We start from the raw sequence: 26,573 nt of genomic DNA on the forward strand, positions 1-26,573 counted from the left end.
GGAGTAACAAATTCCCTGTCCAGGATTGATCTTAGAGGAAATTAGTACTACCAGTTTGTAGTAGATGCCGGTATGCACAGCACTGACTGGCTAGTGCGTGTGACATCACCTACCCGACCACTCACATCCTCTTAAATTGTTGGTTTTTTTCTTCCAGGTCTAAAATGGTTTTTCCTTTGGGGGAAATAAAGTGACAAATGACTGCTTAAACAAGCACCAACTATGCTGCACTTATTATTTAAGCAAAATAAAACAAGGCAGACAGCTCTCCTGAAGAAAGACAACCAGACTCAGCATTCAAATTGCTGATAAGTATGTCTGGTGAATGCATTGTTGTGAAGGTGGGGAAATCTGGGCTCCCTCCACAGGTGAAAAACAAGGTGAAGAAAGTCCCTTTTCAAGTTACATCTGTAAGCACCCTTGGTTTCTGAACACTAATATCTGGTGAATTCCCTGGCATTTCAGATATAAATGAGCACCAGGAGTGGCCATTCTCAACCTAAACACTAAAAATTTCCCTCACTATTTTGTGAAATTGTGTGTGTGTGTGTATGTAAAACATCTCCTAAATTTGCCGCACTGAACTCAACAGAAACTGAGAAAGAGCACACAGATTATCTTCTGAAAGCTGCATATCTATCACAGAGCAGGCATAGGCAAACTCCAGCCCTCCAGATGTTTTGGGACTACAATTCCCATCATCCCTAGCTAGCAGGACCAGTGGTCAGGGATGATGGGAATTGTAGTCCCAAAACATTTGGAGGGCTGGAGTTTGCCTATGCCTGTCACAGAGCATCCTTTCCTAACTTGCTGCTCTCTAGATATTGCTGGACTCCAACTCCCATCATCCTTGACTATTAGCCTTGCTGGCTGTGCCTGCTAGGCATTAAGAACATAAGATCATAAGAAGAGCCTCTTAGGTCAGACCAATGGCCCATCTAGTCCATCATCCTATTCTCCTGGTGGCCAGCCAGATGCCTGTGGAAAACCAGCAAGCAGGATTTGAGCACAAGACCACTCTCCTCTCCTGTGGTTTTCAGCAACTGGCATGGCCAGCATGGCTGGTAGCCTTCAATAGCCCTCTCCTCTATGAATCTGTCTGGTCCTCTTTTAAAGCCATCTAAGTTGGTGGCCAGTACAGTCGTATCTCTACTTGTGTATCCCTCTGGATACGGAATCTTCGGGTTACAGCCACGGCAAACCCGGAGGTGTATACTTCTGGGTTTCACCGTGCACATCTGCAGAAGCGCATCTCTATTTACGTAATTTTTGGGCTGCGAACGGACCCCTGGAATGAATTAAGTTTGTATCCGGAGGGTCCACTGTACTGCCTCCTGTAGTAGCGAGTTCCATTGTTTGACTATGTGTTGTGTGAAGTTGTAGTCCAGTTGGGGAAATGGCCCTAGAGGCAGGCACAGGAAGAAGATTCTGGTGCTTTGCACGCACAGTTTGGGACAATAAGCTGGGGTAATTGCAGCTGGAGTCAATCCCCAAATGTTTATACTCTAGCAAAGCAAGTCTTAAACTAAAGCTACGGGGAACTTTTGACAAGCGCTGGAATGGAAAAGAATGGATCGCCACAATGGTTTGGATCAACTAGATTGTGTCTCAATCTAGCAAGGTCTTGTGGATATGGGAGCTATGGATCCTGCTCCCAACCCACACAGACTTCCCAATTTCCCTCCACAAAGGGCAGGCTTTGTGTACATGGAGTGCACCCTTCTCTCGGTTGCACAAGATTTGTCTGTGTTCACCAGAATTCACCAATACTTTTGGGTAGGGGTGTGCTTAAGCTGAACTTCCTTTGCTTTTGATACATCCCTTCCTCTACCTCATTCCTAGCCTCAAACTGCTTTGGAGACTCCCTTCAGGTTTTAAAAACAGCTTCTGATTCAGTGGAGTAGATAGGAGGCAGTGGGACAGAAGAATTATTGGATTTGTGATTTGTGCATGAATTTCTCAGGATTTCAATCTAGGTCTAAAGCATGGGGGTTCAACATGACAGAAGTTATGGTCCATTCCCTGGCTAGCGGAATACATTTCTTTTTTAGTAGCCAATATTTTTTCCATTGATAAATGCATATTCCTCCCTTTATGCTCTCTGACTCTACCCCTGTGTGTGGCTCTCCCTCCCATTTGGCTTTGACAAAGACGATCTACATACACACACATATATATTTATATATATATGCGCATATATATATTTCATCTTCTGATATAAATGCTCCAGAAACCTCGTTTTCAAATCTTGTGAAACTTTATTGATGGTTTATCGTTCAACTGATCATATCGCATGCACATTACGATGACAAAGAGGAAAGCCTGATTTCACAAACACTTTTTAAAAAGCAGAATTGTTTATAGCGAGTTGGCAGGTTCACAGCGGTGAATTGATCATTTTTATTTTTATTTATTTTTAACTATAAAGTGCTCGCCCCCCCTTTTTTTCTTAGGCCCGCACCATACAGATGAGAATATAATAACTATCTTCAGCAAAGAACAAAAAAAAAAAGAAAACCAAAAACTGTCGCAAGACAGTCTTTTTTCTGCTTTTTATTTGTTTTAAATACAAAAAAACAAGAAGTTTCCCCTGACAAACACCCCCAACTTAGGTTAACTTGTAAACAGGACAACAGATGTACAGACAAACTGCAATTTTTCAGCTGTGCCAGAAACTGCCTCTTTGGCGTGAGTTTCTTCGGTGCTTGGGGGGGGGGGAGACCATCAGCGAATCAGACATGGGAAGTATCTGACATCAAACCACCTTCTGTTCATCTGATGATTCTGGTGTTTTTGTTTTTAGTTGGGTCCAGCCAATTTCAAACACAACAGCCTCGGGTTGGGAAGTGGGGCAGGCTTGGAACATGTCGAAGAATTGCAGTTTGCTTACACGACACGGTCATGTTTCAAAAAGTACCAAGCAGATGAAAATACCATGATTATTATTTATTTATTTTTCAATCTCTCTCTCTCTCTCTCCTCAATGGTTGCAGTACTTGTAAAATGCGTATATAAACTTTTTTATGTTTATTTATTTATTTATTTATTTAATATGAGCAGCATTTTAAATTCTGTAAAAATGATTATACGTGTGGTTTTTTTTTTGTCTCTTATCTCTTGGTCTAAACCTAAAGCGCCGTAGGTGTGTCATAATAATAATAATAATTCCACTGCACAGATGTAAATTTTATACACTTCCCCGCCCCCCCCCCGCCCCCCCACCCCACCCCCATTAAACCGGTACAAAGAATTTAACTTTTTTATTACTTTCTCTCTTTTTTTGGAAAAAAAAGAAAAAAAATAGAAACAGTGCTTTTATCACCTTTTATTATTATCATTATTATCATTATTTTTTTAATCCTCCCGTAATATAAAAGTCTGCAATGATATCAATAATTTATTATACTGGAAGAAATATAAAAAGAAAGCTTGTTCATGTTCTAACTAGCAGAGATTTTCTCTTTCTCCTCTTTTCTTTTCTTTGTTTCTCTCTCTCTCTCTCTCTCTTTTTTGCCTAAAGAACTAGTTATGCTTGGAGCTGATCTTGACTTGGTGGGTTGCCTAGAAAGGGGGTGCCCTCTGGACAGCATTAAATTAGATTTTATGTACAGGTGTCAGTTAACGCACCCCTCTCTCCGCCCTCCCGCCCCAGCCTCAAAATTAACAACATAACCTTTGGCTTTGAATAAATAGTGAATAATTTAAAACAGCTGATATGGGACGATGGGTGCAGTGGCGGCCCCACTTTACGATTTAATCGTGTTGGACCCCCATCGCCACCGTCTCAACTCTCCTCTTTCCCCTCCCCTTTATAAAACAAAAATAAATGTTAGATGCGCAGGAGGGAGGGGGGACCCTGATGTCACTTTAACACTCTTACAAAACAAGTGAGGAATCCTGATAGCTTAATATTCAGCATATATAATTCATTTACATGATATAGCAGTCTTGATTGTGGCCCCCAAACAGATTTTATTTTATTTTTAAATCAGTTTCTAGCAGCTTTCTAGTTCAACCACAACAATGAAAATAAGAATAATTAATCATAATTAATCATAATATAATTTAATAATAATAACCTTCTACAGCCAGCAATCGAACTATGCAACGTTCGGAAATGAAAAGACCCACGATATTAAAATACACAGAACAAAATATCTGAGGTATAAGATAAAAAAATGTAGATTTTTTTCCTCTTTTTTATTTTTATTTTATTTTTAGAGTTGCTAAAATGATGCACTATTGCATGTATTGCAATACCCAGGCCTCGGAAAGCTTCCTTTTTTCCCCCCACATTGGAAGGGTTTTTATGGGTTTTGTCATTTAGTATGGAGCAAAACGGCTGTATCCCCCTCGGTATATACTAGCCTGCAATGAAGAAAGAACGAGACCGACATCATCAGCATGGCTCCTAGTCTTGGCATCAGTCAAGGGTGCAAAAGCATTCTGAAACAAAGCAATTTGATGGGTTGTTTTTTAAACGTCTGCTTTTCTTCACAACGGGATTTGCAATGTTAATTTTCTTTTTCAAATATTTTTTGCAAGCAAGGTTCAGGACACACCACTCAAAGCTGTTCAAACAGGTGCCAGCTGACCATTTAGTGAGTGAATCATCAGGTTATATGATGGGGGCCTGGGAGGGTGTGCTTTTAAATACCAGTTGATGGAAACCACAGGAGGGGATTGTGCTCTTGTGCTCAGGTCCTGCTTGCAGGTATTCCATGATGGCCATCTGGTTGCCCACTATGAGAATGGCATCAATGGCCCCATTGGCCTGACCTAGCAGAGCTCTTCTTAAGCTCTTGGGTTCTTAAGGCCCATGTCTCCATGAGTGGAGCATCTCTTCTTCATGCAAAAGGTCCCTGGTTCAACCCCTGACATCTCTAAGAGAGATCTTGTTCTGAAATCCTGGAGACCTGATGCCAAGGTGTTGTTGACAGTACTGAGCTAGATGGACCAGTAATCTGACTTGGAATAAGGCAACACATGTGAATCAAGAATGGGATCAAATCCAGTGCTTGAACAGGAAGCTGCCTTAGATAATAATGAACTGGGTAGAAGAAGAAGAAGTGTTTGGACTTGATATCTCACCTTTCACTCCCCTTAAGGTGTCTCAAAGTGGCTAACATTCTCCTGTCCCTTCCTCCCCCACAACAAACACTCTGTGAGGTGAGTGAGGCTGAGAGACTTCAGAGAAGTATAACTAGCCCAAGGTCACCCAGCAGCTGCACGTGGAGGAGCGGAGACGTGAACCCGGTTCACCAGATTACGAGTCCACTGCTCTTAACCACTACATCACGCTGGCTCTCACTCAGTATAAGGCACCTTGCTGTTGGGGAAGGGCCATAGGTCAGTGGGAGAGGCTTACATGCAGAAGGTCCCAGGTTCAATCCCCAGCATTTCCAGGCAGGGCTGGGAATGTCCCCTTGTCTAAATTCCTGGAGAATCACCACCAGTCAGTGTAGACAATACAGTCCCTGAGTACCTTGGTACTCAAACGCTTGGTTCTCAAACGCTGAAAACCTGGAAGTAAGTGTTCCGGTTTCCAAACGTTTTTCAGAAGCTGAACATCTGATATGGCTGTCAGCTATTGTTTCCGGGACACCTGCACCAATCAGAAGCTGCACCTTGGTTTTCGAACATTTCGGAAATCAAACGGACTTCTGGAATGGATTAAGTTTGGCGCTTTTGTTTTTGCTATTTATTTTGCGTTTTTGTTTTTGAGGCTAATTTGTTTTTGTGACTGTGTGGAAGCCAGTTCAGCTATCGATTGATTGTGTGACTTTGGAAATGGATAAAAGCCCCCCCATTCAAACAATGACTATCATCAGTGCAGGTAAGAATTTTTTAAATTATTTTTTAATCATCTACAATACTGTCTTATTTATTTCATAGTACAGTACCTTGATTATTGCTTTCATTTTATGGATCAATGGTCTCATTAGATAGTAAAATTCATGTTAAATTGCTGCTTTAGGGGTTGTTTTTAAAAGTCTGGAATGGATCAATCCATTTGCATTGCTTTCTATGGGAAAGTGCACCTTGGTTTTGGAACGCTTTGGTTTTGGAACGGTCTTCCAGAACGGATTAAGTTTGAGAACCGAGGTATCACTGTACAGAGCTAGATAGACCCATTATCTGACTTGGTGTAAGGCCTCCTAAGTTCCTGCTTCGTTCACAAATTATACCCAAATATATACATGAATATATTTTTTGGTAATTGCCCAAACCTCAAATGACTTTTCATAGGCATCTATAAAAAGCATTGTAGGAAATTTTGCTCTTGATTATTGAAACATTATTTTTTTTTTGCATTTACCTCAAAACACAACAGGAGTTTTGCCAAGCAGGACACTCCAATTTCACCTCAACCTGTTACTCATTCCTTAACACCCTCCAATAAAGTATCAGTAGGAAATTTTGCAGAGGAAAGACAGCGTAAATATTCCAAATAAAAAACAACAATTAGGGTTGGGAAACCTGAATTGTTTCCTCTGAGTCAGCAATCACTGTTTGGAGATGCTATCTGTTGAACCTGGAACCTTCTGCATACAAAGCAGATGTTCTTCCTCTGAGATATAGACCTTTCCCAAATGAAATCAATACAGCCGTGCTCCCAGTGGGGATAGATAGACCCATGACAGCCTGGTCCATCCAAGCTGTGCATGGGAACAGACCTGAGTTTGTCCCATTCCCGCTTCCAGTGGGCTTCAAAGGGAAAGTCCATAAAAGTATGCCTAGAAATAGGAATGGTGTGCGCGCGCATGCACACAGTGCCCTGCGATAGTTTTGCATTCATTGAAATGAAATAGGGTGTCATCTCACCCAGGGCCAGCCCAATACATCTTGCAGCCCAAGGGTGACAGTGCTCCTTCCCTATTCCAAGTACAGAAGCAAACTGGACTGGAAATTAAAACTTACTTCGGCACTGTTGATGGGATAGGGTTCTCCACTGCACCTGAGAAAGCAAGCCAGATTACAGGGTCTAGAAAAAACCCCAGTGCAGTAGCTGGGCAGAGAAGCGGGGGATAGAAGGATCAGATGGGAGAGTGCTGATTGCCTAATGGTAGAACAAATCCCTCATCCCACTCCATCTCATCCCATTTTGATGACTGGCCTCCAAAGACAACATTCTGCACTGAGTACAAGTTGTTGGCTTCTGCTTAAGCAAATCATCTGAAAGATTTTAAGATCATCATAATAATAATTTTAATAAGAGAAATTTACTGGGAGAGGGATAAAGAACCTAGGAAACCACCAACACTAAGCTAATTGTTTAGCTTAGTGCTATCTACACTGAGCAGCAATGGCTCTCCATGGGGTCTGAAAGACAGCAAGTATTTCCCAGTTGTACCTTGAGATGCCAGATGTTCAACCTGGGACCTTTTATATTTAGAGCATGTGCTCTACTACCGAGCTGCGCATGTGACTGTCACTAGTGCATGATGTACAGTGGTACCTTGGGTTACATACGCTTCAGGTTACATATGCTTCAGGTTACAGACTCCGCTAACCCAGAAATAGTGCTTCAGGTTAAGAACTTTGCTTCAGGGTAAGAACAGAAATCATGCTACGGCGGCGCAGCGGCAGCAGGAGGCCCCCATTAGCTAAAGTGGTGCTTCAGGTTAAGAACAGTTTCAGGTTAAGAACGGACCTCTGGAACGAATTTAGTACTTAACCCGAGGTACCACTGTACTATTGGAAGCCCAGGGCTAGTGGGAAGTAGAAACTGTCATATTCCACCTAAAGTAAAAAACGGAAGCTAATTTGGGGGGTTGTTCTTCTTGTGAAACACTGGAGAAATGGAAACCAGAACAAATCTTTCTTGCGTAGATTCTGCATCTTTAATCTCCGCAAAATTATAAATAATAACAATAATAATAAAATTAATGTCGCCCATTTGATACCAAGTGATTGGAAAGAACACAAGGAGATCCCTGCAGGATCAGGCCAGTGGCCCATCTAGTCCAGCATCCTGTTCTCACAGTGGCCAACAAGAAGCCTGTGGGAAACCTGCATGCAGCACCCAAGCAAAAGAGGATTCTCTCCTCCTGCAGTTTCCAACAGCTGGTATTCAGAAACATTACTGTCTCCAAAAACTGTGGCAAGAAACGAGAACCCCAAACCCCAGTATATTTTAGGGTCTCTTCTGCATAGTAAACACAAGTAGTTCATGCTACATGAAGGTACATCCATTTAAAAACAAAAAGCTGGGTGAAAATTTAGGTGATATAAATTTAGACTCCACCAGATCGAGAGACCTTGGCGTGATTACAAGATGTCTGGGTTTCCATACAATTCCTATACTTTCACACTCCTGGAGAAAATATTCTTTGGGAAAGTTGTGAACAATTGCTAGAGGGATGCAAAAGACTGTCATTTTTTATTTTTCATCTTGTATTTTATCCATCATCTGTACGTGAATATCACACATTCAGAGAACTTATTTGCATACCCTGGTGCATGTACAATTTGGCAACACACATTTGTATCATCTGCAACTGGATCCATTGTGCCTCATGTTCCCTGTTCAAAGATACACACTCTCTTTAAGCCAGAAAAGGGGGAATGCCCTTCCAGATGATGATGTTGTTGTACTACAAATCCCATAACCCCTGACCATTGTTCATGCTGGCTTCTGGGGCTGCCAGGAGTTGAAGACCAACAGCATAAGAGTTGTAGAAGAAATTCAATTCAGTTCACATTTCAGTGTAAAACTTCCTAATTTGCACATCCTGAAAGCGTTATGTGAACAACAGTAATGTATGCTTGCGAGGGTGAGGCTGGGATCAAAGTGTGTGTAGCTGTTGTGTCCTTCCCTTTCTGCCCTGCCTGCTCTGCAACACGTCCCTAAAATGGGGGTGAGTCCATCTACATTCTGGATTATGAGTAGACTATACTGCAGAGTGGAAGGGAAGGGTATGTATTAATATTGGGCACAGATACATCAAAAGTTGGGTGTGAATCAGTCTTGATTAAATCAAATGGACTCACAGTTTTCTGCAGTTAATTTTCATTTCGCTGCTTTTCCATTGGTTGTGACTAACATTTTGCTTGATTGCCCTGATTATCTTAATTTAAGATAAACATGGTCCCACATAACGCCCCGGGAGGGTTATTTTCTCCTAATGCAAAAGGCCAGTATTGCCCAACAAAATGTCCCCATGGGGTCTTTTTATGTGTACATTTCAGTTTCACATAAATCACCCTTCCTGTGGAGGGTGTGTGTGTGTACGCGCCTGGTTAACTTTATGCAACAACTGGAGAGGACTGCTGAATACTCTCCTATCCTCTACTCTTTTCAGTACAGCTATAATTTTAAATATTAACTCTAATAATAAGGGAGAGAAAATAGCAGGGATTCAGGCTGACTGACAGCAGAGGCCGGGAAATCTCAGTTTCAGCTCTTTATACTTATAATCACTGGTGTGACTTGAACCTTCAGGCAATGTAAATTCAAGGCAAAAGATTGGGGGTTGGGGGGGAATAAAGAAAAGAAAAGAAAAAGAATGGAGGCTACTGTGAAGGCGTTCAATTTGTGATGTATTTAATTATCAAAATGACTAATTGTTCCATTAAGGTAAGTGCTCACCTAGGATGGATATATATATATATATATATATATATATATATATATATATATCCTTATGTGTGCTACATTGCCAAGAAATTAAGACATTTGTCAAGTTTACCGGGAAGGATTAATGTGGCATTTTAGCTGCCGTTAGCAGAAGAGACAAATTCAATTAAGGAAAAGTGAGAAGATGTCAACCATGCTAAGAACTGGGGAGAGGAGAGGAGGAGGGGAGGTTCGGGGCAGACTGGGAGGCAGGGAAGGGGGAGGGGAGTAGATAAATCAGCACTTACCACGGCACCAACGCCGTAGGTGGTTGCTGGAGCAAGTGTGTGGTGGTAGGGGTCTGCAGCATAAAGTCGTCCGTAACTAAAAAGAAAAGAAAAGAAAGCAGAGCTGAGGATTAATAAAAGAAAACCAAAGCAACCCCAGAGGTTAAAAAAGAAACGGAAAGGAATTGCAAAATGAATGCAATCAAACATTCCACTCTATCCAATTACACTGGAAATGAACTGACTCAGCACGTTATGGACGCAATATCCTCTGGGGAAATGGGTTCAGTTTACAAATGAAAAGGAGGAAGGGGGGGAAATGGCTATAATTAGCTTTACGAGATTGAATGCAAAGCAAATGTGCAGCCATGGCTGCAGAATAGGTGTGTTTTCAACTTAAGGGACCTGGTCCCCACCTTACCCCCTCAAGGAAGCCTTAGGTGGTTCCCAAAAGTGTGATGGACATAAGTAGAAAATAAATGGGAAAATAATATATAAAATGTCAAAGAATAAAGGGTTCTCTCAAAGGTTTTTTTTTTAATAAAATGTGCCAAGAAGCTGTTGAGAAGCAGTGTGCTTCTTCGGCCGACAATCCAAATGGCTACAGTGGCAATCCAACTTCTTCTTGTTGTTTTTGTTGTTGTTAATGGATGATAAATGCAACTAGGTGGGCAGAATTTGGTTTCTGAGTGGGAAGCAACTGGGCAAGGAGACCTTTCCTAGCATCCTCTTATATGACACCTGGAATACAGGGCAAAATGGTGGCACACAAAGAAACATGCATCAGAGAACAGTGGTTCTTAATATGACAAAGAGTGACAGATCTACATAAATGGCCGTATGGAGAGTTTTCTCCACCTGCCCTTTTTCGAATGCAAAGTTCAACTTGCTCATATTTTGATGCCATTTATACCTGGTGGTTTCCTATATCCACTAACCAAGCAGGGATGTGGAGACACAATGTATAATGCTTTCAGGTACAAGGGCCAATGCATACGTGCTACCATGGGATAAGCAGAGCACAGGGCTACCATCTTTTTTTTGGCAACTGCCACCTCATTTGCCCCCTTCTCGTTGCATGTAGTTAGGAATATAGGGACAATGGAAGCTGCATTATACCAAGTCAGACCTTTGGTCCATCTCCCTCAGTAGCACTGTGTTCCCTGACTGACAGTACCTGATCTCCAGGAGGGTTTCAGAACGGATACATTTCCTTTCCTACCTGGAGATGCTAAGGATTGAACTTGGGACCTTTGGTGTGCAAAGCAGATGCTTTACCACTGAGCTATGGAGATGCTACCTATAGCCAACAGCTGGCAGTGTTTCAATAGAGTCGTCCACCTAACTTTTTTGCCATTGTTGATTCTGTTTAGCCAGTAAGTTTCATCTGTATAGCAACACCCCAAGTTAGGGACATAGGAAGCTGATTTTCACCAGATCCTATCTCAGTGTTGTCTATGTGGTGTCAAGGGGTGAGGTAGCTATAGTGTGATGAGAATGTAGGAAACGTGCCAAATTTTCACTCATTTAAGAAAAAACTAGGAAGAAGAATGTTACACATGTGAAGCTTCAAGTCATTCCGGTTAACCTTCTTTATTGCACCTGGTTTACTCCCTGGGTATACCTGCTTCTGCCTCTAATTTGCAGCTTTGGAGCCATTTTTATTTTTAAAAACAGGCAAACATGGACTTCTGCCTCCAGAAACCCCATCCAATCAGGGAAATGCATGTTATCATGAAGTTAAATCAGATAGTGGACAAGGGAAAACTATCTTTACTCTCAAAAGGCTTTCTGAGGCTGCTATGTAGCCTATCGGATATGGATACAGGATGATGCCACTAAGCCAAGTCAGTGTGAGGGTAATATTTCATCCCCAAATATGAGGGGACTCGTGTGTGTGTGTGTGTGTGTGTGTGTGTAATTCACCCCTTCCCCATTTTGTGTCTGCCTTACTTCACACACCTGCAGTAATCCTATAGCTAACAATGTTGAGATTACCCGTGTAGGTGCTTTAACAAGAGCTTCTTCTTAAAAGAAAGCACTGCAACGTTTCGGATTCAGCCTGAAGTGCGAAAAGGTTATTCATTGCAAATGGTTTTCCTTTCACAAAGTCCAAAGAGAAATGTTGTTACTGTGGTCTATACAAAATGGAAAGCATTTATCTTGTCATAAATCTTGACTGATGAGTTTCTCACTTTGGCAGAAGTTGCTCTGACAAATTAGGACCAAATAATACTGGTGTTTTTGTGCGGTAGCAATGAATGTGTCTCTTTGTTTAGCAATTTAAAAGGCAGCTGTGGCGGAGGGGGACACAAAACATGATTAGCCTTTCCCCCAACAATGTAGATTGAAACATGTGATGCATTTGAGGGTTTTTGCCACAGGAAGACTAGGTGCATGTGCTGTGCAACATTTAATTCATGATGATTATTATACATTTATTTATACCCTGCCTTTCCTCCTGATGGGACTCAAAGCAGCTTACATATAATAGCAAGAATCACTAAAACCATAGAAAAAAACAATAAAAAACCCAAGCATTCATATAATTAAAACTGTATTTATTTATAAAATCTGTTTAAAGCATACAAATGATTACAGTAAAAAGAGCTGTGAGTTCCCAAAAGTCTGTTGGAAGAAGAAGGTCTTCACTTGCCAACAGAAGGATCACATAGAGGGGGCCTGTCTAGCTTCTCCAGGAAGGGAATTCCAAAGTCTGGGAGCAGGCAATGAGAATTTAGCTGCTGTTCGTTATCAAATTGCCACCCCCCCCCCCGCACTGAAAGACACTGGGAAATATCCAACTATAAGAGTAGATCCATTGAAATTAATGGTCCCAAATTAGATGTGTCCATTAACTTTAATGGGTCTACTCTGAGTAGGATTAGAAGTTATGCTTGTTTTAATTCAGATAGTAGAATAATGTGGGGACCTGCAACTAAATGTTGCAATCTGGAGTGTTTGGAGCTCCGCTCTCTTCCCAAATACGCCACTCCTTGACCCTTCCTAGATCCTCCCACCCTCACCACCACTCAACTGTCAGATAGCAGTCTGCAGCTACTCAGCATTCTCAATTCTCATTGAGATGCTTGGGGGATATCCTCACTTAGGTTTTTTTCCCTCCCCCTTCTCACATCTTTTCTTTTTCATTTCTGAAAAACTTAACTGGGTTTCCCCCCTGAATTGTGCGTATAATTGATTGATTGAAAAGATGAATAGCACACTTTGCAAGAAGAAGAAAATCTTCAGAAAGTGGTTTGTAAAATGACTGCCCGGAGATGTTGAATAAAGTATAGTTTACAACCATTAATGCATTTCACATTCCCGCTGTAATATGCCAGCAATTACCCAACACAAACTATCAGAGACAAACCACAGACCTTCTATCATACATTTCCTGCATGTGGGAGTGTATGTTGTTGTTGTTGTTGTTGTTGTTAGTGTATGTGGTATTTAGAGAGGGGAATCACCTGTGGTGGGGGACACACCGTGGTCTCACCTGCGGCTCCTCGAAGCTGTCAGCATGCAATAGCAGCCACACTACACAAACTGCTTTGACTGGTCGGCTAAACCAGATGGGGGTAGCCAACGGGTCTCAAACCTTTGGTTGTTTCATTGGGCTGTTTTTGTTTTTATTATGTATTGTGTGTTTTTATACTGTGCTTTCATATTGTAACCGCCCTGAGACATGCGGGTATAGGGTGGTATACAAATTTAATAAATAATACAATAATAATAAAAATAATTGGTAAGTTAGGGACTTCCCCTGAATGAAGAAAAACTTAACTGGGTTTCCCCCCTGAGTTGTGCTTATAATTGATTGATTGAAAAGATGAATAGCACACTTTGCAAGAAGAAGAAAATCTTCAGAAAGTGGTCTTGTAGTCTGGGCAGCCCAGGACCTCCATACACACTGCTCAGACTTGCATCCTGGGGAGGTAACTTTGGTGCTACTATTGCAGCAGTTTGACTTTATCTCCACAGGTGCACTCTATTTTCTCAAGACAGATGGATGCCAAAAATAACCAGCACTACTACTACTACTACTACTACTACTACTACTATTATTATTATCATCACCATCCTCATCATCATACCTCATTGCCATAAGTGGCTTCAAGGGGGCAACAGATATTAAAATATATGAAGAGTGTGCACTTGTTATGAAAAAGGACAAAATAAAAAAAAATGAAATGAATTAGTTTGAACAGGAATCAAATCAAATGAGTTCCAAATGAAAATAAAACAAGTCCTTTCTTCACTGTTTCTATTAGGATGTAATTGAGGTAATTACAGGTGTAACTACAGCACAAGTAAGAAAAAGGATAAAAGGACTGGGAAGAGGAATAGTAGTTGAAATGGACAGACAAAAAATTGATATCTACCAAATGGTGACACGGTGTTCTCTCTCTCCCTCAAATTTGACACAGCTGGTTCTTTGGAGTGGGAGTAGAAAGCCTAAACATTTCATCTTAATAACCACAAAAGTTGTACATAGGAGAAATGTAACTGGATTTCATATTGAAAGGGGATCTTAAGGGATGTGTGCCTTTTTGAAATTGCCTCAAAAACAAGGATCCTTTCCACAGTTTCTTTGAAACTTGGCAGTTCTCCTGCTTTGAACAGTAGAATGCCTGAAGGTCTCAGGCATGTGGGTGGCAAACATGGAAGTTACAGGTATCCGGAGGCTGGTTGGGTCCCTCGTTGACATTAGTGAAAAATGAAAAGAAATGAGAATGGCAAAAACGAATGGACTAACTTTGAATCACTTGTTAAAATAAACGGAAGACAAATGAATGGAGAGCTAAGACTTTTAATGGTGGATATGAATGAAGCAACTAAATTCCACTTCTTTCCTTTCTCAACCAGCAGATTTCTAAGATGTACTGTGAGGTGCAAGTTGATTCCTGCCTGACCCTAAAAAGCCCTACAAAACAGCATTTCATATGTCTCCACAGACAGTCTTCTGTGAAAGTAAATTTATACATGGGTGGCATACCTAAATTAAAAACCATGGAATATAATAATAATAATAATTAATAATAATAATAATAATAATAATAATAATAATAATAATAATAATAATATTTAATGAACACAGAGAAAGCAGAATTATATATAAACTGAGGCCAGAACTGACATTTTCCTTATCGCACACCTGGAACTCTACTAACTTCAAGGATGCACCATTCATTTTAGGTGGGGGTCCTATACCTCTGTCTCTTAGATGGTTTTGGCCCACTTGAGTGGCAAAGTAAGCTACACAGAAACAAGGCATTCTGGGGTTTTCTTTGGGCCAATCAGCATGGGCCAAAATCTACCCTGTAGGCAAGTGCTGCTCTTAGAAACCGATATTGCAACCCATCCACCTACCCACACTTGGTAAAATGTTGCCATACCTGGGGGTGGTGAGGGGAGAGGTAGAGGAAGAGAAGGATTTTTTTGTGGTACCATGTGATTGGCTGTCAGGGCATCGTTTTTTCACATACCCCTCACTGCTGTTTACATTTGGGATGTGGCGCTATAGATCTGGCTAACTGGTTGGGTGGGAGATTTGTATAGCTCACCCATGCATGAGGGACACCTGACCGAATATCTCCCATTGGTGACAGGATCCCCACCTGTGATTCAGACCAAATTCTGATAGCAGTTCAATGCCTTCTCCAAAATGAACATGGCAAATCCATCAAATGGGTCACTTCATTGGCCTCTACCAGCAAAGAGCTGCTGCTGGGATGAGTCGCTTGCTGCTTTTAAAGAGAACGCTCCCCTCTTTGTGTAATACAAGAGGGTCAAACTCTTCATGAAGAAACCTAAGCATCAGCATATGCAGGGAGACATTTCCAAACAACGGCCGTGCAGATATTATCTGAGAATATATATTGAGTGCTCCCCCCTTTCATGTGATGAATAAACTTTATTTTTCTTCCTCAGGGTGACCTCTGCCTTCAGAATATGATGGTTTTATTATGATTAATAAATTTCATTTCCACAGAGGAAAAGGAACAGTGTCAGCTTAAACGGAGAGCATGCTGGCTCCCTTCTTTTTAAATGCTAATTTCAAAATGCACCCTTACATGACACAAAAATTGAAACGCTCACGAGGGTTAGCCCTCTGGATGCAGATGCCCCTCTCAAAGGGAGGCCAGGGCAGGAAACACGCTAGGGGTGTTCAGATGTCACATCCAGTGTGTGTACAACGGGTATACATGTGTACACAAACAGTTGAGATGCGCAAAGCGGCAAGTGTACACTCTTGTACGCAAACACTTGTACACATGCGAAGTCAGCTTGTACCTGTTGTTAGCTGCCACCATTTCCAGGTTCAATCCTCAGTGGCATCTCTAAGTAAAGCTAGGAATGTCCCTTGCCTGAATCCCTGGAGAGCAACTGCCAGTCAGTGTCGGCAGTACTGAATTGGATGGACTCAATGGTCTGACTCAGCATCAGGTGGCTTCCTTTGTTCCTATTAACTTCTGCTTCCTAGCTGCAGCATTTGATGCTGAAGCTCACTCAGCATATGGTTTCTGTTCATCCTCAGATGGCTAAGAAATTAGGCATGAAAGCATGAAAGCAAGATTTCAGATGGCAAAAGAGGGCAACAGCTGGATTTTTGTCAGGCAAGGGAGTGCTCTGTGCATCTTCTTTCTTTCTTGGATTTGCACTGTTGTATAATGTGTGAGAGCTGCAGGATTCACTCCCCACTTCATGCACACTAGTTGTTGTGCAATTGTTATTTTCCTTTTGTTTTCAGAACTTGACCCAATCTGGTTCCCATCCAGTGCAACAACTTGTGGCCCTGGATGGTGATGTAATTCCTTATAGAAATGGGTAACCAAATCAGTTCAGTGGGGCTCAGGTGTGAATCATGATGTGGACATAAATGCATTTGAGCATCTTCATCTGCACATGTTGTGTGTATGTGGAAAGCTGCCTATACAAATGGATTGATGGAGTCAAACAAAGCATCTCTCTAGTGGTCTGCACTTTGTAGCCTTCTTGGGTACCCAACTTTCCCAAAATAGTAATTAAAAAACCCTTGGTAGTTGGAGGCAATAATGCTTCTGAATATCATTTGCTGGAAACTGCAGGGGGGGAGAATGCTGTTTTGCTTGCGTCCTGCATGCAGGTTTCCCACAGGCCTCTGACTGAGATACTGAGCTAGATGGGCCATTGGCCTGATCCAGCTCGCTCTCCTTAGGCTTCTATGAGACAGAATGTTGGAAATACATGTTTCAAACTGTATTTGTTGTGACATTTCCCTCTCTTGCCTAAGTATGAGTTTGTAACAGTGTAGGGTTGCGTAGAATACAAACTTGTGGCCCAGGAAGCCAAACACAGATCTGCCTGTTAGGTGCGCGATACCTAGATCATCTCCATTTTTGTAATCCCATTAAAGCAGGAAAAAAGCCCCTGCCAAGTCAAGAACACATAGGGGCATGAGAACAGAGGAAACTGCCTTATATTGAGCCAGATCATTGGTTCATCTAATGCAGTATTGCTGATACTGACTGGCAGAGGCTCTCTTGGGTTTCAGGCAGGGAATCTTCATGATCCCTAGCCAGAGATGATGGTGTCTGAACCAGATAAATCAGGATGCTAAGCAGGTGCTGTACCACTGAACTATGGCCCTTCCAACTATGACTCTACTGTAGGCATTCATACACACACCCACACACACACACCAATCTTCTATCTCTGCTGGAGCATTTTGCGCTTTCTGTATAGCTGGGGAAACTGCATAATCCTAGGATTACTTGCACACTCCATTGCCCATGCGTGCGCTTACAGAGACCCGCACACATGCTTGAGTGTGGCACAAACAGAGATAATTCTCTCTCTCTCTCTCTCTCTCTCTATATATATATATATATATATATTCACTGCTTTGTTATCAATGGAGGTTTGGAGTGCAACCCCTTCCATTTACAAATTGCAGAACCCCGGCCTGCCTTAATCTTGTCAAGTTGTCACGTTTGACTAGCCATGCAGACTGACCTAGAACTGCGAGCGCAGGAAAGGCAAGCTGTCAAAGAGATAATGACAAAGATGCCAGGAGGGTTTGCCAGTGTTTCTCGCTGAGCGAGAGGGAAGGATTAATCAAACTTTAGCTATGCAAGGGGAGAGGATAATCCGAGTGTCGACTGGTGGCTGTCCCTGTCGTCGCGCCTCTTACCCTAACAGCTAACCTGCAGTAGTTGGCCTGGGAGGGGGTGGGGGGAGATAAAGAGGAAGCCAAGCCCCATGAAAGGCATACACCACTATGGACTACAGCAATAGAAAGATGCTTTGAAAGTGCTAGACAATATAAAGGATAGTTGGATTTATTGGAGGGATTCAATTGTGCACCATAGCACAATAGAGGAGGGGTTGCCAACATAGGGCTGGTCCACACTTCCTCTTGTCCCATGCCTAGAAAGCTTGGGTCTGAGTGGTTTCCCCCTTGCCTCACTCCTTTCCCACTCTCAGAGCTAAACAGAACAACCGTCTATCCACAGAAAACCCAAAAGCCATTTGCTCTGATAGTGTGCTAAAGAATGGTTTCCCCCATTCTTGAAGTGGCTGAGACTGGGGCAAGGGGTAGCAAGGTCAGAGCCATGTGGTCCCACCAGCAGAACCAACATCACAAATCCAGAGCCTTTGCTGGACAGCTTGATCAGTCGTTCAGGCATAGATGACTTCAAGGCTGGATTACTGCAATGCGCTCTATGCGGGGCTTGCTTTGCGTTTGGACTGGAAAATGCAGTTAGTGCAGAACGCTGCAGCACGGTGGCTGGCAGGAGTGAAACATTGTCAGCATATAACAGAAACAAAATAAAAAAAATTCATTCCAGTAGCACCTTAGTGACCAACTAAGTTTGTTATTGGTATGAGCTTTCATGTGCATGCACACTTCTGTATCTGAAGAAGTGTCCATGCACACAAACGCTCTTAACTGCTTGGGGCCAGTTTACTTGCCCCATATATAACCACTCTGATCTGTGGACCTGGGACTTTTACAGGCACTACAAAATGTTCATGCTGCACTTGGAAGTAACTGATCTAGTGTGGCAGCTGCTGCAATCTGGAACTCTCTGCCTATTGACATTAGGCAGACACTTTCCCTGTATCTTAAAAACCACTTCTGCTGAGGCTAGCATATCCATGCATGTAAAGCTGTCATGTATTTTAATCAGTACTTAGTTAATCTAGCCATAGTTAGTTCTATTCAGAGCAGACCCATGGAAATTAATGAACATGACTGACCAAGCTTTATTAAAGTCAGAGTTACAAGTTCGCCAAATAGAACCATAATAATAATAATAATAATAATAATTTATTATTTCTACCCCGCCCATCTGGCTGGGTTTCCCCAGCCACTCTGGGTGGCTTCCAACAAAAGATTAAAAATACATTAAAACATCAGTCATTAAAAACTTCCCTAAACAGGGCTGTCTTCAGATGTCTTCTAAAAGTCAGAGAGTTGTTTATTTCCTTGACATTTGAAGGGAGGGTGTTCCACAGGGCGGGCGCCACTACCAAGAAGGCCCTCTGTCTGGTCCCTGTAGCTTCACTTCTCACAGTGAGGGAACCGCCAGAAGGCCCTTGGCACTGGACCTCAGTGTCTGGGTTGAACGATGGTGGTGACGCTCCTACAGGTATACTGCGCTGAGGCCGTTTAGGGCTTTAAAGGTCAGCACCCACACTTTGAATTGTGCTCGGAAATGTACTGGGAGCCAATGTAGGTCTTTCAACCCTTGGCTTATAATGTATACTTTTGTCAATTTTTTTCCATTTCCCCTTTTCATAAGCTTATTTTTAACATTTGTTTTCTACTGACAATTTCTAACATTTATTCTTTGTAAACTGCATAGAGGCTTTATTTACAGTAAAATGGTATGCAAATGTTGTTGAATAATTAGGTAAAATAAACTGCATGGCTCTGCCTTTGCTGCTGCCGTACTCTGCAACAAACTTGTCCAGCTAAGCAGCCACGATCTTGGTGTTGGGAGGACTCTGCCCCATTCACACACCCTATTACTGGAGAGCTCATTGTCACTACAAGATCCTCTTTGGTCTAAAGCGTTACATAACTATGCCAAGTAAATAAAAATCTGAATAGGATTCTTAGGCAGATCTACATTCATGGTTTATAACGTTAAGGAAGGGTTAAGGAATGGTTTTCATAATGTACCATACTTTTCCGTGTATAAGACAAGGTTTTTTTACTCTAAAATAATGTAAAAAATAGTGGGTCGTCTTATGCATGGATAAGCGATGCATGCGATTGTCAGTGTTTGTCAGTCATGTGAGTGATATTAGGCATCCCCCCCCAAAAAGCTCAAGAACTCTGGGCAATCCTCCCCCAAAATAGGGGTAGTCTTATACACGGGGGCGTGTTATACATGGAAAAATATGGTACTTGGACACATGACGCCCTAATTTTAACGTTCATAATGTTTACACCAGAGGGCGCTGCGGAGCAACCAGCGGTAGGGAGACAGTATTTTGATGGGGGGAAAACAAAGGTACGAAGCACTTTAATTTGCAGGTATTCCCTGTGCTATTTTAGGAGGATATATCTTAATATCGTTCTAATAACATTAAACAGGTCAGTGTAGATCCAGCCTTAATTTTCCTCGAAAAGTTAAAAGCTTTCAGATTCCTCCACCAAAGGCATCCCTTACTCGTTTGGTGAATTGGTCCACCAAATACATCCATCAGACCCCTGGTTATATATTTGAACTAGTACATGTTGGAGTGAGGTGCCATTCATGCACAGTCTTCTTAGGGGTTTTCTCTGATGCTCATGCAACTTGACAAACCTGAAGCTCCAGTGAATATAGAGCAAAAAGTCTATATCTGGTTTTACATTTCCAGTCCTTCTCCATACCCACCCTAATATATTCACCTATTTTCTATGCCTTCCATCATTTATGAACAAGAACATGTTATAGACCTGGACAATAACCCTAACTTGTTGGTCCCACCCATACCCAACTCCTCATAACAGTCCTGACATCTTGGCTGCAGGTAGCGAAGGACAAATTTGTCAGTTTCAGTTCCTCTCAGTTTCTACTCCCCCAACCCCAATCTTACATTCAGTTTTGTACATTCCGGGGGGGGGGGTTACTTAGACTGTTATGAGATGCTCAGTTGCTCCAGGCTGTAGCTTTACTAAGCAATCAGCAATTCAGGTGTTGTTTTATAAATGAAGTAGTGACTAAGAATGGGAGAATGTGTTCATTTTGGTTCTCTCGGTTTCCCATTTTCCCAATCTTAAATTCAGTTCTCTATATTTCTACAGCAATTTGCTAATTTTCTTACTTTTTTTTAAGTCCTCATGAAAATTCTTCCGCATTTCACTCTGAATTTCTCTTCACATACAAATTTGCATGTGCAGGTTTGACTAGAGCACACATTTCTTCAAACAGTTTCTCTCAATATAGTGCATCTTAATGATCTTTTCACTAATACATCCATTGTTGTGCACACATTTGCCTAATAAATGGATTTTTGAAAACACCGGTTGGTTGGAGAACTGCATCACAAAATTCAGATTAAGTGTGAATTTTGAAGGACAGCTGTGTTTCAGTTTGCTTATTGTTTCAGAATGTGCAAATTTGATAGCGTCAGCTTTAAATGTGCCCTGAATCTAATTCCTCATTTGCTATGGCTTGGAGCAGCAACTTTGCTATTTATTTATTTTTTAAGGAGAGTGGGGAAGAAATACCCTCACCACCTTGCAAATTGTGGGGCACCAACCGTTTTGCAGCCTGAAAGCCACTGTTACAAGCATGGGGTGGCAGTGGTTTTGATGATGTATTCAGGTTCCCTCCAAGTCTAAGGTTTTGTAGCTGTAAGATGAGAGCCTATAGTAGAAGGAACTGCTGAAGTGGTCAAACTCTTTGATAAGTTAATGGCATTAGCTGAGCCTGCCAAGCATCCTTTATACATGGCAAAAGAACTCGTCAAGCACAGGTGTGTTGCCATAAAAACAACTAGCTAGTGATGCCTCTAGGAGAAGGGTGTAGGCCTTCCCCCCCTCACCTAGCTGGACACCAGGTTATCCTAGGGGTAGGAGAATGATAGGCTAGGGCCAAGTGGGGCAGTCTCATTTGGAGCTGGGAAGACACTCCAGACTTGCTCTATGTGATGAAACCAAAGCTTTGAGGCAGCTTCCATGGCAGCCTAATGAGGGAACAAGATCATGTTTTCTATGTGTGTAAATAAAACCATGTATCCAAAAACACCACAATCTCCAGTGTTGGGCAGGGTCAGAGATAAAAAGTGAGCAGAGCAAACAATGTATATTTTACCTTAGTATAGTAGGATAGTTTCCACACACACTCACACAACCCTCTTTATCTCCCATCCAGGCAAGCAAAAGGCATTATCAGAGTTCAAGGACACACTGCGGCCTTTCTAAAACACTTGATGCAGGTGCAATGTAGGGCAGAGAAAGGTGTGGCTTGGGGAGACAGGTTGTAGTCTATGCAAGGGATGTGCTGTGGTAAACTCTGTAAAACATCATGTACACTAACGGCCACCTGATGTGTACCAGGACATAGCTGGGGATCTCTCTATTTTTGACACATCAGAGCTTGAGGAAGGTTGAACAGAAGGGGAATACACACACACACACACACACACACACACACACACACACACAATATATATATATATATATAGTGTGTATGTGTGTCTATAGAATTCATATGTATGGAAGAATAAGAAGAGGAAGAACTGACAAAAGAATATAATCTAGTAGTATGGTAACTAGTAGTAGCAGTTTTACAGTTTGATAAGGCACAATATTGTGTGGGTCCCCCCCCATTTCTTAGTTGACTACTGTACTTTGTTGTATTTTTACTACACTATTAGCTAATTATTCTACTGCATTTGCTGTATCTTTATTAGTGTACACCAGGGTAGCAAATGTGGCACTTTCTAGATGCTGCTGAACTAGAACTTCCATCATGCCTCACCACTAGCCTTAGTCACACAATTGGTGTACTGGATTCACAGAACTGTAGAGTTGGAAAGGACCCAGAGGGTCATCTAGTCAGTTTTGAGATTCGCCACCTTTGGGGAATTTCACCTCCTTCTAAGATGAATAAAATAATCTAGTTAACCAGGGTGAGAGATCCATTTTGAATGCCTTATAATATTCTCTCAAGATGCCATTTGGCCATGGTGGTTTGCCCAATTTTAGTCTTTTCATTGCTTCCTTTACTTCCTCTTGGGATATTGGTTGATTCAAATAGTCCCTGTGCTCCTACAACAATGTTTTAAGGCATACTTGAGAGGTAAGCCCCTATAGAAGATTGTGAAGCATTCTTGGAGGAGTACAGGGAAATATAATATTCCTGGAAGATTTCGCCAATCCCCAAAGTATCATTGCGTATTCATCCTTGGGCATCATACATGCAAGTAATCTGATTTTTAATTTTTTTGTGTTTTTTGACTGCATGAGCTAAGAGACGAGAAGCTTTGTTACCAAATTCATAATAAACACTTCTACCTCTCATTATTGCCTTATGTATGTGTTCAGTCACAAGGAGTTGTAGTTCAGAGTGAACTTTTTTTACAGCCTGACTTAAATTTTTTGATTTTTAGTTTTGTGACTCCTTCTCTAATATTTTAATTCTAACAGTGAGAGTATTAATTTCAGATTCATAAATTTGAAATTTTCCTGCTTTGTACACATTGCTTGGCTGGTTAAGTGTATTGGAAAATTCAGAGAAGTGTGATTTTCACAAGAAGACTGCATTTCAGATTGCACCCTGTTTCAGGAGGTGTGAATTAGTTAGGTTCACTTTTAAATGCAAACGGACTCCCTCCCTCAATACCTAGCTATGCATATATGTATGGAAGCTGGAGATGTACAAAAGTCCCCCCCCCCCCCGCAACAGCAACAACAACCCTCAGTGGCAGTACACACACTATAAGAACACAAAATGTGCCTTGTTCTCACTCTCTAGTATGACAATTGCTCTTTTTGGCAATGTTTGGCATTGACTTGAGAGGTGTAAATTTATAAATACATACGTGCATATTTTGTGGTTAGCACATTTGGTAGTACCCTGAATCCTGAAACTATTTTTACAGTTAACCCAAATGCAATAGATCCATTCAGAATAAAGATGTTATGCAAAACAAAAACAAATAAACAAACCCAGGATGCCTGTTTCATTAAACAGAAAGGAACAAGAAACACCCCATGCAGAGGAGGATTTTTGGGGGAGGATGGAAATGGCAAAAGTCTGTTCTAGTTGTCTTGCCACCAACAACATTAGATCAGCAAAATCCCAAGCTGGGGTGGGAATAGAAGGGAAAAGGAAGGGTGGGGGGAGAGTAGCCAAGTATCTCAGAGTAGGACAAAACCGATCACAAAAGGGTGGTGCCATGTTTTGTAAGAAGCATGTTATGTTTCAACCTTTCTCATCACTCTATGGAAGGAGTAGAGAACCTCAGGCCTGGAAGTTAAATGTCTCCCCAGGCCACGTCCCTTCCCAGCCACTCCCATGCTGCACACCCTCCTTGGGTGCTTTTTTCATGTCTGTGAGCTCTGAAAAGTCTCTTGCTTGCCTGGATGAAGGATAGAGAGAAGGGGGCATGATTGTGTGCAGAAGCCAGCCTACTGCACAAAGGTAAAACTGATATCAACTGCTCCACTCATTTTGGCATCTGCCTCCACCTACTACTAGCATGTGGTCCCTGGAAGGTTGCCCCAAAGGGAATGTAGTATTGGATGAGGATGTTCAGAAATGGTACAGGAAAACAATATTATACCTTTAACACTAACAGCTCTATATGGAATTTCAGCAGGTGCTTCTCTTCCCCACTCCTGCGTGATAAGCTGCCAATATTTCTTCTACCGCACCTCTATTAGGTTTAAAGGAAGAGAAGGCCCCTCCACCCTCTCCTTAGCCTAGGGCTAAGGGTATTTACCCTTTCCAGTGCCAGTAATAATGCTTAGCTATGTTAAAAAAGAAAAACAAAAAACGAGGAGCTATAACTATATCCTTCCACTCTTCTAGAAAGTTCAATCTCATAAAGTGCTACACATTATGTTCTCTATACTGGAAGATCAACCAGAGCTGTTCCTAAGTGAAGAATGTGAAAAGGTACATTCACAAAACAAGGTGGTTGTTTTCTTCCACCCTCCATTGTACATTGACTTCTCAAATTTTCATGCTTTGGGAATAAAGATGTCTGGTTGGAAGCATGTGAGAGGAACTGAATTCAACAGCAGTGCTCTTCCCACTTGTGATTCCCAGAAACTGGTCTTTAGAGGCATCCTGCCTCTGATAGTGTAGACAGTACATAGCCATTGTGGCTAGTAGCCATTGATAGCCATGATTATGCATCTTTCTTAAAGCTGTCCAAGTTGGTGGCCATCACTACTTCTTGTGGGAGCAAATTTTATCATTTAATGGGTCCATTGTGCTCCTAGCCAGGAAGGTAGTTCTTTTGGTAGTTTACCAAGTCTCATTTTCAGGTAACATCAAATATAATCCAGCTCCAGTCATGTAGTGTCGTCTGAGCCTTCCCAGTTCCATTAACTTCCACACCCTGGAGCCATGGAGTAAAGGGAGCAGAGGCAGCTGAACAGGCTACAGTGCAGAGCATGTTCATTCTGAAACCGTACACTGGTTTAAATTAATGCTCTGCTTCCAATGTCATGATGGGATGTATCCAAATAAGTTCTATTCAGAGTAGATCCATCAATTCTAATTAATGAAAATCAGCCCTGTCCATCAATTTTCAATGGGTCTACACTGAGTAGAACTTACTTGGCTACAATCCTAAGCTTTCACCACACTGTCTTCAGTAGTAAAGTCATAAAGGACTTCATTTCTATATATAAGAACATAAGAAAGGTCTGGTGGCTGGATCAGGCCAGTGACCCATCTAGTCCAGCACCCTCTTCTCACAGTGGCCAACCAAATGCATGTGGAAAGCAGGACCTGAGTGCAACAGCAACTCTCCCCATCTGCAGTTTTCAGAAACTTGTATTCAAAGGCATACTTCATTCAATAGCAGAGGTAAAATGTAGCCACCATAGCTAGCTGCTGCCAATAGCATTTTCCTTCTAATCCACTTTTAAAGCCATCCAAGTTGGTGGCCATCACTGCCTCTTGTGGGAGAGAATTCCACAGTTTTAACTATGCACTGACCATCCTGAATTTCTTTCATTGATTCACAGGGATAGGAGGGACTTGAAGGCATCTAGCCCAACCTCTTGCTCAGTTCAGGATATAGCTACAGGCATTCCTGACAGACGGTCACACAGCCTCTGATTAGCACTTTTAGACTTCAGTGAGGATAGATCTGCTGCTGTTCCTCCTCCAGGCTGAGGAAGAATTTAATGGCTATCACACATGTTTGTCCAAAAAGAAACCTGGTTTGATGAAAAGGGTGCTCAACTACTCACGGGAACATAGGAAGCTTCCTTAAAACAAATCAGAGACTGTTACTCCATCTAACTCAATATTGTCTACTTGGACGGCAGTGACTGTCTAGGATTTCAGACAGTGAGTCTCTCCCAGCCTTGGAGATTCCAGAGATTGAACATAAGACCTTCTGTATGCAAAACAGATGCTCTACCACTCAACTATGGCCCTTCCCTATCAATTGCTTCTTCTCATGAGGACAGAAGTATTATGATCTACTTCTGAACAACTTGCACAGTCCTGTTTAGGAAGCCCCAAAGAAACAATGCAATCCCCTTCCCTGTAAGG

At 41.9% G+C, this 26,573-nt stretch overlaps 1 protein-coding gene across 20 annotated transcripts in view; it reads right to left on the reverse strand.

Moving 5' to 3' along the window:
• Nucleotides 1–3,476: 3,476 nt before the first annotated feature.
• The window catches only part of RBFOX1 (RNA binding fox-1 homolog 1), a 1,459,388-nt gene continuing 1,436,291 nt past the window's right edge, over nt 3,477–26,573 (reverse strand). For 14 of the 20 annotated variants that reach the window (XM_077918365.1, XM_077918364.1, XM_077918368.1 and 11 more), the window contains 2 exons: nt 9,868–9,943; nt 3,477–4,446 (listed from right to left, as the gene is read on the reverse strand). In XM_077918365.1, coding sequence (XP_077774491.1) covers nt 4,324–4,446; nt 9,868–9,943 — 199 coding nt within the window. In that variant the 3' untranslated portion in view covers nt 3,477–4,323. The remainder of the gene's footprint in view (nt 4,447–9,867; nt 9,944–26,573) is intronic. The other 6 variants (XM_077918373.1, XM_077918366.1, XM_077918372.1 and 3 more) reach the window with 2 other exon arrangements.

The sequence above is a fragment of the Podarcis muralis genome, chromosome 14 (genome assembly GCF_964188315.1).
Source record: "Podarcis muralis chromosome 14, rPodMur119.hap1.1, whole genome shotgun sequence".
NCBI lineage: Eukaryota > Metazoa > Chordata > Lepidosauria > Squamata > Lacertidae > Podarcis > Podarcis muralis.